This window comes from Leptodactylus fuscus, chromosome 5 (genome assembly GCF_031893055.1).
Source record: "Leptodactylus fuscus isolate aLepFus1 chromosome 5, aLepFus1.hap2, whole genome shotgun sequence".
Taxonomy (NCBI): Eukaryota; Metazoa; Chordata; class Amphibia; order Anura; family Leptodactylidae; genus Leptodactylus; species Leptodactylus fuscus.
In genome coordinates, this window is record NC_134269.1 from 157,482,668 (window position 1) to 157,496,733 (window position 14,066).

The 14,066-nt window shown below is 40.3% G+C and overlaps 1 protein-coding gene across 1 annotated transcript in view; it reads right to left on the minus strand.

Annotated features, from left to right (window-relative positions):
- CFAP54 (cilia and flagella associated protein 54) overlaps positions 1-14,066 on the minus strand; it is a 263,167-nt gene that overhangs the window by 166,757 nt on the left and 82,344 nt on the right. Inside the window, 6 exon segments of the mRNA XM_075274556.1 lie at positions 3,669-3,816; positions 6,701-6,840; positions 7,425-7,610; positions 10,734-10,826; positions 12,679-12,855; positions 13,134-13,249. Of these exon segments, the coding sequence (XP_075130657.1) occupies positions 3,669-3,816; positions 6,701-6,840; positions 7,425-7,610; positions 10,734-10,826; positions 12,679-12,855; positions 13,134-13,249 (860 nt within the window).

Genomic DNA, 14,066 nt, shown 5'->3' on the forward strand with positions numbered 1-14,066 from the left:
AAGTTTTATTTCAAGCATCAAGACCCTATATTTTGTTATATTTTAAGAATGGGGCTCATCATTATTTCTGCCTGCAAAACAAAACTTTTATCCTCAAAATGAATTCCTATAAATATGGGTTTTCCTCCTTAAGACAAGGCTCCTTTTGCCTCTAAAAGACAACAGTGTGATTAAATATATTTGGGGTAAAAAATATGCAAATCTATTCTCCAGGATGTAATTAGGAGAACAGCGCACTCTGTATGCCACCCTCTAGAGGGCAGCATCCTTAATATCATGCATGACTCTAAGTCTACTGTCATGATGTGGATTTAATTGCCAAATTAGTATTTCTATTCCAAAAGGAACAGATTCCCAGCTATGGACAGCGCTGTTTCGGCCTATTGGGCCTCCTCAGTATAACGCAGGGATACTGATTTGGCAGAGTGAGGGATGCTGCCCTCTAGAGGGTGGCATACTGAGTGTACTGTTCACCTAATTCCATCCTGGAGAATAGATTTGCATATTTTTTACCCAGAATCCCTAGCGGAGCAGGAATGACTCGTAAGTCTCCGTACTGCCTATGTAGGCACACACTCTTCCTGATGTGTACGATTATCCCTGACCCTAAATATATGTTGCAATATACCTTGCTTACACTTATTTTTCATTATTTGATCACATATTGTAACCAAATGTTCCTAATTCATAACTTATTCTTCATTTTCTAGAACAATAATTGTTATTGAAGAGCTCTGAAATTACATTACATACAAGAAAAAAAAATGAGGGGAAACAAAAGGCCAATACGGCCGGTCAGAAATGTCAATGAATAAGTGAAAATACAGTCTATGCTAAGACAAATATGTGTAGTACACAATGCACTACCCTTATTCTTCTTTTTAATATCCCTATAAAGAATTTTTCTCAATAGTAACAGTAGGGCATATGTGCCTGATCACTGGGGGGGGGGGGTCTGAAAAAGTATAACAAATCGCGGAAACAATAGTGGACCACTCAAAAAAGGCAGTTGATGATTGATACAGTTAGGTATAATATCGTGAGCTGGACAGTTGTCTGCCTGTATGTATACATGGTACACATGTTCTTTTCATACCAATGGGAGTGAAAAGTGCTCTACTCTGTGATTTCTGTTCTACAGTAGTAAACAGAGGGGTGGCCATACATGTGCACTACCACTCCATTAACACAAGATATCCAGGGGCCTTTGCAACGGAATCTCCCACATAGATGAGAAAGTAGCCCTCAATGACATTCAGCAACATCAATATTTTGGGGGAATTTTTATGGGGTTCAACTAACAGGCAGTGTACGGTTAGCCTAGAAAGTCTAATAACATGTCAGATTTATCATCTGTCATAAGAAACTATGATAAATCTGGTACATTTAAAGTCCATTGTGCGTTGTAGACAATGCTGAAGAACACTAGTATGCTGTATGTAACGGCCCAACATTCTTCAGTGTCATGATGTAAGTGTAACGCTGCCTAGAAGACAATGTGTGTCACCTAAATTGTCTTGACATGTCACCTTTGACATTTGTCATAGGTTCACCATCATTTACGTGTTTAGACAGTTAGTAAAACTGCCCATACTGAAAATCACTGTACTGCCTGTCTGGAGATGGACTACAAGTCAAATGGTTCAGATAACTTATCTGTATACAAAGCCAATGAGAACGGAGGGGGAGGATTGAGTAGAAAAGCAAGAGATAAAGAGACTTAGACTGATTCAAGAGATTGATGGAAGGTTTCTATCTTAAGCAAACCACTTTACTCATATCAGTGCATGTCAGTACTTTACTATATGTAGGTCTGGAAACTTCTGAGTGACAGAGACATTTAAGCTGGTCTTACACGACTGTAATGTAAGTCCGCAAATGGTCTGCAATTGACGGTTTTCAATTGGGGACACATTATATTCAATGTGGCCTCTTACACCACCGGATATTTTATCCATGGTGTGGCCGGGCCACAACCGTGGTCCACAATTTATAGGACATGTCCGTAATGGCCGTGAATTGCGGCACTGCACGGACTCGCCCATAGAACTCTTTGGGCGAGTGCGGCAGGACAAGGACATCTGTGGAGCCTATGTTGCCGATCAGCAATTTGCGCACCGTACATTCAATACAGTCGTGTAAGACCAGCCTTATAGAGCAGATTTTCCTCTACCTGGGGTGTGCAGCGTACGGATGTTAGTTTCCATCCACCAACTTGGAGAGTACTGCACTTTCCAGTTAACACTATGAAAAGGTGAAATTGCTAAAAAAAACCTGCAGAATATAAGTCTAAATAATGACTAGAATTAGTGTTACTTTATTGTACACACAAGCAACAACTTATCCTGGAAAGTCAAATAAGGGCGGGTTCACATCTGCTCCCCGGGTCTCCGTTTTGCAGGTTTCCGTTTCCTTCCCAAAACTGGACAGGAGACGGAAACCTGCAGTCATTTTTCAATGACAGAAAAGTGTCCGATGAAAAGTGTCCGGCCGTGAGCGTCGATGAGCGTTTTGTGCTCTCCACGGTGAAACTGTTGTTTGTTTTTTTTTAACCGGACACAAAGTCGGACATGCAGGACTTTGTGTCTGGTTAAAAAGAAAAAACAGTTTAGCTGCAGAGACCACAAAACGCTCACCGACGCTCATGGCCAGACATGGTCTAACAGGTTTCCGTCTTCTGTGAAACCTCAAAACGTAGATCAGGCGCTGGTGTGAACTCAGTGTAAAAGGGAATGCATCACTATAAATGGTCTAGTTTTAAAACCAAGTTTATATAAGAAATACAGTTTTAAGAATTTTTTACTATTTAAATTATTCATCAATATTTTAAAAAAGTAAAATATCCTGCAATTTTCACTCTGTCTGCTAAAGCCTAATAAGCAGCCTAACACTTGCAAATTTCTGTAGGTGTTTTCATTGCAACAGTGACCTCTAAGGGGGCGATCACACTACCGTCAGTGTCCGACAGGTAGTGTCCGCTCCTAGTGTCCGTTCAAAATCTCGCACAGACATTAGGAGCGGACACTAGCTGTGTCCGTGACACTTGTCATTCATTTAAATGGCGATCGGGTGCATTCTTTTGCACTCCGTGCCCTTCCTTCACTGTCCGCTTGTAAAGATGTCCGACTTTTCAAGCGGACAGAAAAACCCGACATGTAGGTTTCTTCTGTCCGCTTGAAAAGTCGGACATCTTTACATGCGGACAGTGAAGGAAGGGCACGGAGTGCAAAAGAACGCACTCGATCGCCATTTAAATGAATGACAAGTGTCACGGACACAGCTAGTGTCCGCTCCTAATGTCCATGCGAGATTTTGAACGGACACTAGGAGCGGACACTTCCTGTCGGACACTGACAGTAGCGTGAACGCCCCCTTACATCACAAACAAGACACAAAGGATTAAAATAGAAGTTCACACATGAACAGATAACACCCATAGTGACCCAGTAGTGACAACAGATGATGTCACAGCTTATCTACTGCCCTTCCTGCACAGAGCATGTCTAGAAAACTTTCCCATAGACCTGACTGAGTTGGCTCCAGACCATTGCTGCCAATGGCCATGACTGTAACATAAAGCATATTACTAAATCAAATAAATAAAAAGTAAATAAATAAATGAACAAACTGGCGATAAATTCCTTTTTAATATTAGTTTTATTACTTACCTGTCCATCGCGGGAAAGCTCACCAAAACAAAGAGAGTCACAAAAAAGTGATCCTTCCTTTATGTTTATATCACTGTACATAAAAATACTCCCCAGGAAAAGTTGTAGTAGTATAGGAGAGGAGTTTGATACAGCTTCATGACACAGTCTATGGAAAAAAACCAAACATCATATGAGATATATGACATGCAGAAATGTATCTATTCTTCTAACAAAATTTGTGAATATTCATATATGAAGAATTCCAAGCCATTATGATAAACTGCATTTAGATATAATAATGTTAATTCTGACTCTAGTACTTCCTGAAGGAGATCCGGGATATTAAAGATAAGTTATGACAAACCGGCTATTTACTAAACAGTGAGAGTCACAATCTGACAGCGCTAATTAAAAATTCTTCCATGCACACAGCAGGCTGATACTGGCCACTGCCGTTACCATGGAAACCATCACCAGGTCCCTTTTGTTTGAAACAAAGACGATATTAGAAATGGATTCCAAGCTTCTCGGTGTTATACATAGATCATTGCATATTATTTAGTGTAGTCCTGGGAGACTTTGATATTGAGCTTAAAAATAAAAACCGCTCTGTGACATGATAAGTGGGTCGAGCCCGATTTCACTGTGTTACAGCTGTGTAACTGTTCACATAATTAGTGAGAAGGACAGAAAGCAAACACCGCGCAGCCATGAATGCAGGGACAAGTTTTATTTCTGGATTGACCTTTCCTTGGATTGCTTAGGCATCCATAGAAAAATAAGAAGAAATGATGCTGCTTCGCCTATTACCTGCGTGAATACAGTAATAATCACTCTGTAGCATTAACAAACCCACTATTGTTACAGGAATCGGTAGTATTACTGAGGATGTAATAATATCTTAGGAGCCAAATGTCCTACTTATTGTTTCGACCTCCAGAAAAATCCCCATTGGCATTCTCTTGTTTACTGATCCCTGTTTTCGGCTGACCCATCCCTTCTTGGGCATACATGGACCCCTGCCAACTTCATAAAGGAATAATGAGGCATATCCACTCTCATGGTGCAGAGTATTGACTCCCTAATCGCTTGGGTTCCTGTCATTTTGATTGCATTATCTATGTACCATTACTGGCCTATGTACACAATAGAAGATCATTCCATAACTCAAAATCTATAAGCTCTCCACAGCGATCCTGACAGCTCCCATGTAGCTGTACCTCCTAGGTGGCACTCACAAATAAGTATTTCTGCCAATATACTCGACAAATGACCTACATAAGTAAGAGAACTTATCTGTTGTCACAAACCATAACATAAAAAACTATAAAAACAGCAACAAATGCTACAAAATAAAGAAAAACTCGCTAGTGATCCCACCAACGTTGCTTACAAAAAGCTAGAAAAAGATCACTATCCGATCAGTAGTCTCTGTAATCATTTGCTATACAACTGGCATCACTGCTCAGCAATGTGAGTGTAAAGGCCATAGATTTTCCTAGATGGTCACAAAAAAAAAAAGGAAGCAGCATAAGAGTGGCTGCACTGGATAGACAGGAGAGCAGAGGTCACATTACTTATTTCTTGGCAGAGTTAAAAAAAAAAAAATAAATAAAAATAATTCCTTAACATTTTTAAATGGAGTACCAGTATCCACAACCCATTGGAGTGAATGGAGCTGAAGTCACGGAAATGCACTGGTTCTCCATTTACAAGGAGGCTTCAAAGTCCCCTTGTTCTAATTACTGGGAACTCAGTGGTCAGACCCCAATGATCTGACACTTTTCCCATACCCTGTGGATGAGACAAGTGTACTCAAAGAGGACCTTCTATGTCCTCATCAATGTGCAGTATTATATAGTGCTAGAAAGCTGACAGTGTGCTGAATTCAGAACATTGTTGGCTATCCCAGTATGTGTCCCGATGCTGGAGATATCAGTACCATTATCCCCCACTGTCAGAAAGGCGGGCCTTAAAAGCCTAGGGTCATCGCTGGGATGTAAGGAACGCCCCTCTGACTTTACTCTAACATAGCTTTCCTTACCACCTAGCGATGACACAGGAGAAAGAGAAGGAATAAAGAAATGCAGGTTTTCACAGAAAGGAGCCAAATAAAGTATATTATAATGTTTATTAAAGATAGAAATGTTGCCAGAAAATATAAACTTTATGAAAGTGTATGCTTTATTAATACTAACAAAAGCTTTTAGGTATATGTCTGATGGTGCACATTTCTTGACCCATAGACATATTGTATTGAATGAAGATAGCCACAGTATAGTAAAGCTAGAACTCAGTGTAGACATTTTATTACAGAACTGCATTACTGCATTTTCACTCCATTTACAAACACAATCACTTAAGATAATAAGCCTGTAGGGCTGAGGTGAAATTACAGGTAGCGACAGCAAAGTATATGTAAGCATACATTATATGAACACTTTGGGAACAATTTTTGAAACACTATGCTCAAGGTTTCTTCCATAAAAAGTTGCCATTTTTACTAAAATCTATTTTTGTGCAAACCCTTTTGATATGTAGAGCACCGCAGATTAATGGTGCTCTAAAAATTAATAATATGAACTTTTTAATGTCCTATACACAGGAAGCAGGGTGTGGGTGGCAGGTATCAGTTTGTGTTCCAGCACTAGACAGAGAGCAGGCACGCTCAATTTGAGTAAATTAACATGTAGAAAAAATTTTGCAGAAATGTCTGACTGTTTCATTCATCTCAATGGATTTTGTAGGAAACCAAGCACACGCTGCAGAGACAACACCCCTTGTATGAAAAAGATTGTAGAAAAGTCTGCAAAAAATCTGCTGCGTGTGTATGCGCACATAGATAGGTTACACAGACTGTAACCTAACTAATTTATGTTGGAGAGGTTTCCTTCAACAGAAAATGACCGTATACATGTAATTAATTGTATTTAGCATGGAAAACACAGCGTTACAATCTTTCACATTTCAAGTTTGTTACAAATGATATCTTCATCATTTTTATAATTGCCAAGATTTCATACAACTACAGTCATTACTTCATAACTTACCTCATCTGCCTTATATAACCGTTTTGGAATTCTGTTTTTTCTGAATTACATTGTCCCAGATTTGGAGAGATGACAAAGTAGTTCCATAAGACAGAGCAGGCCTTCTTAGCCACTTTATAGTTACCAATTTGATAAGCACTCTGTAAATCAGAATATCATTTATACTTGGTTATTAAAAGTACAAAATACAAATGAAATGATATATTTGATACACAGTGGAATTAAAGGGATTGTCAATTGACATTTTCAAAAATCGCTTGAGAGCAAAGCAATGATCTGAGCATAAGCTAAACATGCAAGTGTCACCCCTGAGGCCACTAATTTGTTACATTGGTCACATGAAAAATGTGTGTGACATCATCATTATGGTACTGTTGGGGATCAGTGAATAGGCAGTGGCGGATTTTATCAGGTAACAGTTATCATTTTATTTGATATTATAGTGTGCTCTTAGGCAACAGAAATTTCTGCTGTGAAAAATCTGAATTTACCCTAATGAGCATTTATACCAACTTTTTTATTTTACTGTTTGTACTGACTGAGAGTGCACAAGAGTGTGCCCTAATGTTCCTATCTGTCATGTCTGCAAGCCAAAATGTCCACTGATACAGTATAGTATGTTGCTAATTCTGCAGGCAAAAGTGAAAAGCATATTGGCTAAAACAAATTGTTACACACTATTCCACAAAAACGAAAACCGTTATGTAATAGTCATGTACAATACCTGAGCTAGATAGGCTAATGTTGCTGGAACTGACAAAGGGAGAGAGGCAAGGATTGGTTTGGTTGATTCTCCTATCACATCTCCAATAAGGCGGCCATCTGCTGCATATGCTGCAACTGCAAAGATGTACTTCTCATTTTTCTTTAAACCTCTAACTTCCAACATGATATTACCATTTGCTGGTACCTGTTGAAGTAGTAAGTGTGAACATTACCACATACTAGAATCATGGTTCAATAAAGATATTGAGGCACATTTATAATATGGCTCAGACAATGGACTGTGCTACTATGCCAGGGACAAATGCGTCTGCAGAAGACAGTCTTTTAGACACCCATCATATACCATTCACATCACCATTTCAATACCATTGCTATGCCTATGACACCCAAATATACATCTTTGGACCAGACATTACCTCTCTACTGGCCAGAGTTCCAGATTGTTTAGCAGCAGTAGCCTCCTTCCTCACCTCCCGCTTTCTCAAACTCAACATGGAGAAAACAGAGTTCATCATCTTCACCCCACCCCGTATGGCCCCTCCACCTGACCCATCTATCAAAGTTAATGGAACTACAATTACCCCTGTCCCACGGGCCCGATGCCTTGGGGTAACACTGGACTCCGACCTATCTTTCAAGTCACAAGTTCAAACCCTCAACACTTCCTGCCGCCTCCAACTCAAGAACATCCATGAAATCTGCGCCTTCCTCACCCCTGAAACTACTAAGATGCTCGTCTAGGCCCTCATAATCTCCCGCCTAGATTACTGCAACACCCTCCTCCATGGACTCCCAGCAAACACCCTCGCCCCCCCCCCCCCCTACAGTCCACCTTAAACTGCGCTGCCCGCTTAATTCACCTCTCCCCCCGTTCTTCATCAGCTGCTCCCCTCTGCCAGTCCCTCCACTGGCTACCCATAACCCAGCGAACTGAATTCAAGCTACTAATAGTAACATACAAAGCCATCCACAACCTGTCCCCTCCATATATGTCCGAACTAATCTTCCGCTACCTGCCCACACGTAACCGCAGATCCTCCAATGACCTCCTACTCCGCTCTACTCTCATCCGCTCCTCACACAACCGTCTCCAAGATTTCTCCCGTGCATCCCCCATACTTTGGAACTCCTTACCAAGACACATAAGACTGACCCCCACAGGTCACACAGGCTTCAAGAAGGCCCTGAAGACTCACCTATTCAGGAAGGTCTACAACCTCCAATAACACTATCACCACACCACCATCTGATCTGTCTCCCCCTCTCCTTCTGTCTCTACCCCCCTTCTCTCATAGATTGTAAGCCCTCGAGGGCAGGGCTCTTTACCCCACTGTGCCGGTCGGTCAATGTTAGTATTATATCTACCTGTATATTTTGTGTATTGTATGTAACCCCCAAATGTAAAGCACCATGGAAGTAATGGTGCTATAGAAATAAATAATAATAATAATAATAATAATAATTCACATCAATATATACAGTATGTGCCTCAAATTTTCACCTTTTTTAATCCTTTGTCTTTGAAAAACTGTATTTAGGCTAAGTTCACATGGCGGACTTTGGTCCGGAATTTGGCACAGATTCTGCGTCAAATTCTGGACCAAAATCCGCCGTGTGAACTTAGTCTTAAGGTATGTTCACACAGAGGAATTTGGCACTGAATTTGGCCTCAAAATCAGCTGCAAAATCCTCCTAAATTCAACTTCCATTGATTTCAATGGGAATCGGATGCAGATTTTTCCTCTAGCTGTTTTTTCAGCTAGCAGAAAAATAAGAGCCATGCTTGATCTTCAGGCATATTGCGCCTGGCAACTCTATTTGAAATGAATGGTAGGTGAAAAATCCTGCCTGGCATGTGCAGAATTTGACAGTTTTCTGCACATTGTTTTGACAAGCAAAACATTCAACTTCCAATTCCTGAAGCTGAATTTTTCAGCTGGGAAAAATTCCTGAAGCTAAGTTTTCAGCTAGGAAAATTTCTGTCATGTGAAGAACTCCTAAGGCCCCATTCAAATGGGGCATGGTATGGTGTATTTTGATTCTTATTCTGACGCGGGAAGCCACGTCAGAATAGGGCCAAAATGCGCCTGCCACTACTGTCTTCCAACAGTCTCGGCTTCCCGCTCTGGAGTAGGTCCAAATGAATGGGCCTAGTCTGGAGGGTTCTGCCGCGAGGTGGATGCCGGGGCTGAATCAGCCGCGGAATCTGCCTGAAGAAAGGGCAGCTCACTCCTTTTTTCCGTGAGAGGCAAAAAGCCGCTCACGGTAAAATAGTAAGCTAGCGGTCTACATACACCTCTATTGTTAGGGGGGAGATTATGACATGGATTCAGTGCCAAAATCCGCCCCCTCTTGCCCCCCTCTGAACGAGCCCTTAGGCTAGGGTCCCACATTGCGGAAACACAGCGTTTTTTGTTGCAGATTTTGCTGCATTTTTGGAGTCAAAGTCAGGAGTGGATTTAACAGAAGGGAAACTTCTAAGCGCTTCTGTGATATTTTCCATTCCATTTCAAGCTACTCCTGACTTTGGCAAAAGAAAAAAAAAAAAAAAAAACACAACAAAATCTATAACAAAAAAAACTGTATTTCTGCTACATCAGAAACATCAGACTAGGGCGTCAGGGCATCAGACTAGGTTCACACCTGCACCTGATCTACATTCGTGGTTTCTGTCCCCAAATTCGCTTAAAGAATGCAGAGAAAAAAAGTCCTTTTTCGGGCGGAAACTTGGTGAACCCCATTATAATGTATGGGGTCCACGGGTTTCTGTGAGTGACCGCTTTTTTAAGCGGGTTAGGTTTTCCGAACGCAGGTGTGAACCTAGCGTCAGCCATTCCTTAAGGCTAAGACCCCACATTGTGGAAACAGCTTTTTTTGTTGCGGTTTTTTGAGCCAAACTCAGAAGTGGATTGAGCTAAAGGTATAAGTATAAGAACTTCCTGTATATTTCCCATTCTTTTTGAAGCCATTCTTTGCTTTGGCTAAAAAAAAAAACACAACAAAATCTGCAACAATAGAAGCTGCAATTCCGAGGGGCCCTGACCAAAAAGTTTTAACTTTTTTGATAGTGAGAAGGCAAAGTAAGCATATTTCTGCACTATTTTAAATGTTTTAACCAATGCAACGTTTAACAAAATCCTGTGAAACTGAATAACAAATTTGGGCCATGAATTTGTATTTGAATGATCTACAAACATATACAATAGTAACATTTGTGTATAGTGTAAAGTGTACCGGTATTGTGTGTACGCTGTCTACCGTATAGTATACATTATACACAACATGACACAAGTATGAAGACGTTTACCTGCTCTCCAGTCCCTAGAAGATTATGATCATTTAATCGTACTTTCAAGTTGGGACTAGTTACACTTCGCCCGAACAAACTGTACCAGGCCACCTGTAAAGAAACCAAACATATGTAACATGGAATATAATGTAAAAATACTGAAAATACTCAAGATAAAACAAAAAGCTGCATGAATAAAATAAAAACACTTCTAGGTATAAAATACAACAGCAAGGAATGGTTGCCATGTGCTATCTGGAAAATATTTGTCAAAATACTTGAAAAGTAATTTTTCTCAAAGTATATAACTTCACTTATCTGGTCACAAGTAAACAATTTAGTTGCAGGGACAGGTCAAATGCCATGGGGAAAAAAAATTTTGCACCCATATTTTTGAAAATTGCAGCATATCAACTATACCTGTGGAAATGCAGGAATTTTTCCTGAAAAATTAAGAAGGGAAGGAAATCTTCAGAGAAAAATCAAAAACACAATGAAAAATGCTGCAGAAAAAAAACACGACGTGTTTCCACGCTGTTTTTTAGCTGTGTTTTGCTACATGGGGCCGTAGCCATAAACAGGGAACTCAACCACCATTCCTATCCTTTGAATTTTCAACAGCACTGAACTACCTGATGCTGACCCAACTCCTTTTCTCAGGACTATATTGTGGCTACACTACACTGTGTGGCTACACTGACTAGAGTCTACTTAAGATATGTGGAGAGAAAAGTCCTGCAAGCAGGACTCTTCTTTCTGCTGATTTCAGGCAGAACAGTTTACCGTATTTCAGGTCCCCAAGTGTGAACCTAGCAGAAATTGTATAAAAAAAAACATAGGCCAACCCAAAATGTCCTTGAGCTCCCAATAATCCAATTAAAGATCTCTGGTGTGTCTCAGAAGAATGAAATTAATTAACCATATCACTGCTACTTCAGTGTGCAGTGCTGACCTGAAGCTGTGAGATAGGAGCTAACTATGCACGACTGTCCTGAAGGAAAAAGTGGATAGACATATGAAAAAAAACAGAGGGTACTATCACTGACATCAGTGCAAGTCTTTAGACCAGAAAAATAATTTTAGGCTGAGGCCCCACATTGCGGAAAAGCAACTTCTTTTGTTGCAGATTTTGTTGCGGTTTTTTGAGCCAAAGCCAAAAATGGCTACAGAGGGAATGGAAAATATACAGGAGGTTCTTATACTTCTCCTTTCTGCTCGATCCTCTCCTGGGTTTGACTCAAAAAACCACAACAAAATCTGCAACAAAAGAAGCTGCTTTTCCGCACCGTGGGGCCTCAGCATAAGCGCAGTGATAAAGCGCTGCGGAAAGAACCGCTGCGTGAACCCATTGCGATTCTTTCCGCAGCACTTTTAAGAGAAAGTTCACAGAGTTTTCCTCTGCAAACTTTCTCTTAACATTATATTTACGGGAATGCTGCCGCCGTTTCCGTAGATATAATTGATGTCGTGTCCGCGCTGCGATTTCTTCTGCAAAGTGGGAATGGGATTCGCATGAATCCCATCCACTTTGCCTGCACAATACAAAGCCACAATTTTTCCCACAGCGTCTCTGCTGCGGGCAAATCGCGGCGTTTACGTCCCGTAGGGCCCCGGCCTTAAAAAGGATTTTGAAAAGATTTTATGGCTAACTTACTTTTTTGTTTTGCCACTATGACCTCTTAATTTGCTGAATATGTTCAAAAAATTTATTCCTTTATTTTTCTGAAGGTGTTCAATCAATTCCATTATTATTTGATAATATGTGGGTCTTTTTCTGTGTATCAACTGTTTTTAAGGTGAATATACAGTAGAGGAAAAAGTTGACAAATTCCAAGATAACAAATCCTTACGTACGCATGCAACTAATGATTCTTAACAAAATGAGAAAGAATTAAATTCTCGGTTGACAGAAAGAGCTTCAAGGTCAGCCATAGATGTTGATAATGAATGTAAACTAGTTTACCTTAGTATCAGATGTGAATGGAGCTGGTTTAAACACCATTGAATTTTCTGTTTTGCTAAGTAGAATAGGTGGGGGCGGTACATTCTTTTTGCCACCTTTTGTCTCTGTTTGCTTAATGCAAGATAAGTAGACTGCATTTTCTTCCATTTCGACTTGCTGAATCAATTTTTCTGAATCCTGCCAGTAGAATAACATGGAAATAAATAAGCAATAAATTGTTCTTGTGACTGCTTGTGTCTAAAGGAAGAACAATAAATATGTCCTAGACATTGTTAAGCTGGGAGGAAAGCAGAGAAAAGTCTTGGTAACATTGCAGAATTTTATTATGCCATAGTTTAAGCCAGAGATCGATAATGCTGTAACAGACACTAGCACAACATATACACTGGAATCATAATACCAGCACGCCAAGAAAGTTTAATAAAATTGATCAGAATGATAATGCTCAACATTACCTCAAGGAGCATATTAGGTGAACAATCTAGTCCTTTATTCAATAGCAAGGCTTTCTGCATTAAGAAGATGGCTTTCGAGAGCTTATTCTTGTTGATTTGATCAAGAAGTTCCGATTCTACAATCCAAAATTACATAAAAAGTATGTTGCATAGTGCCCAGTAATGTATTTTAATGTTTATGGTGTGTTTCCATGTTCAGAACTTTTAGGGTGCATTCACACTGAGTAAACGCTAGCTTATTCTGAACGTAAAACACGTTCAGAATAAGCGGCGTCTAAAGCAGCTCCATTCATTTCTATGGGAGCGGGGATATGAGCGCTCCCCATAGAAATGAATGGGCTGCTTCTTTCACTCCGTGCAGTCCCATTGAAGTGAATGGGGAGTGCCGGCGTATACGGCAAGCTCTGCTCATGCCGGAGCGTACACGCCGGCACTCCCCATTCACTTCAATGGGACTGCACGGAGTGAAAGAAGCAGCCCATTAATTTCTATGGGGAGCGCTCGTATCCCCGCTCCCATAGAAATGAATGGAGCTGCTTTAGACGCCGCTTATTCTGAACGTGTTTTACGTTCAAAATAAGCTAGCGTTTACTCAGTGTGAATTCACCCTTATGCAGTTTTTGAAGAGAGAGAATGCATAAGGCTAAGTTTTCCTTTGTGGACTTTCTCCCACTATTATGCCTATACCAAAAACATCGGTGTTTCTGTAGGTATACTCAACATGCTGCAATTTTCAAAAACACAAGTGTTTTGGGTTTTTTTTTATAAAAAAAAACAAAAAAAAACAAAAAAAACTTTCCACTGTGAATTTTTTCCTGCAATTTATGGATGGAATTAGCCAGAATTCCGTTCACTTTGCAGGTACTCTAAAATGCAGTGTTTTTTACTTCGGTGTCTCCATCATGGCCAAAAGGCTGTGTTTTTGCAATGTGG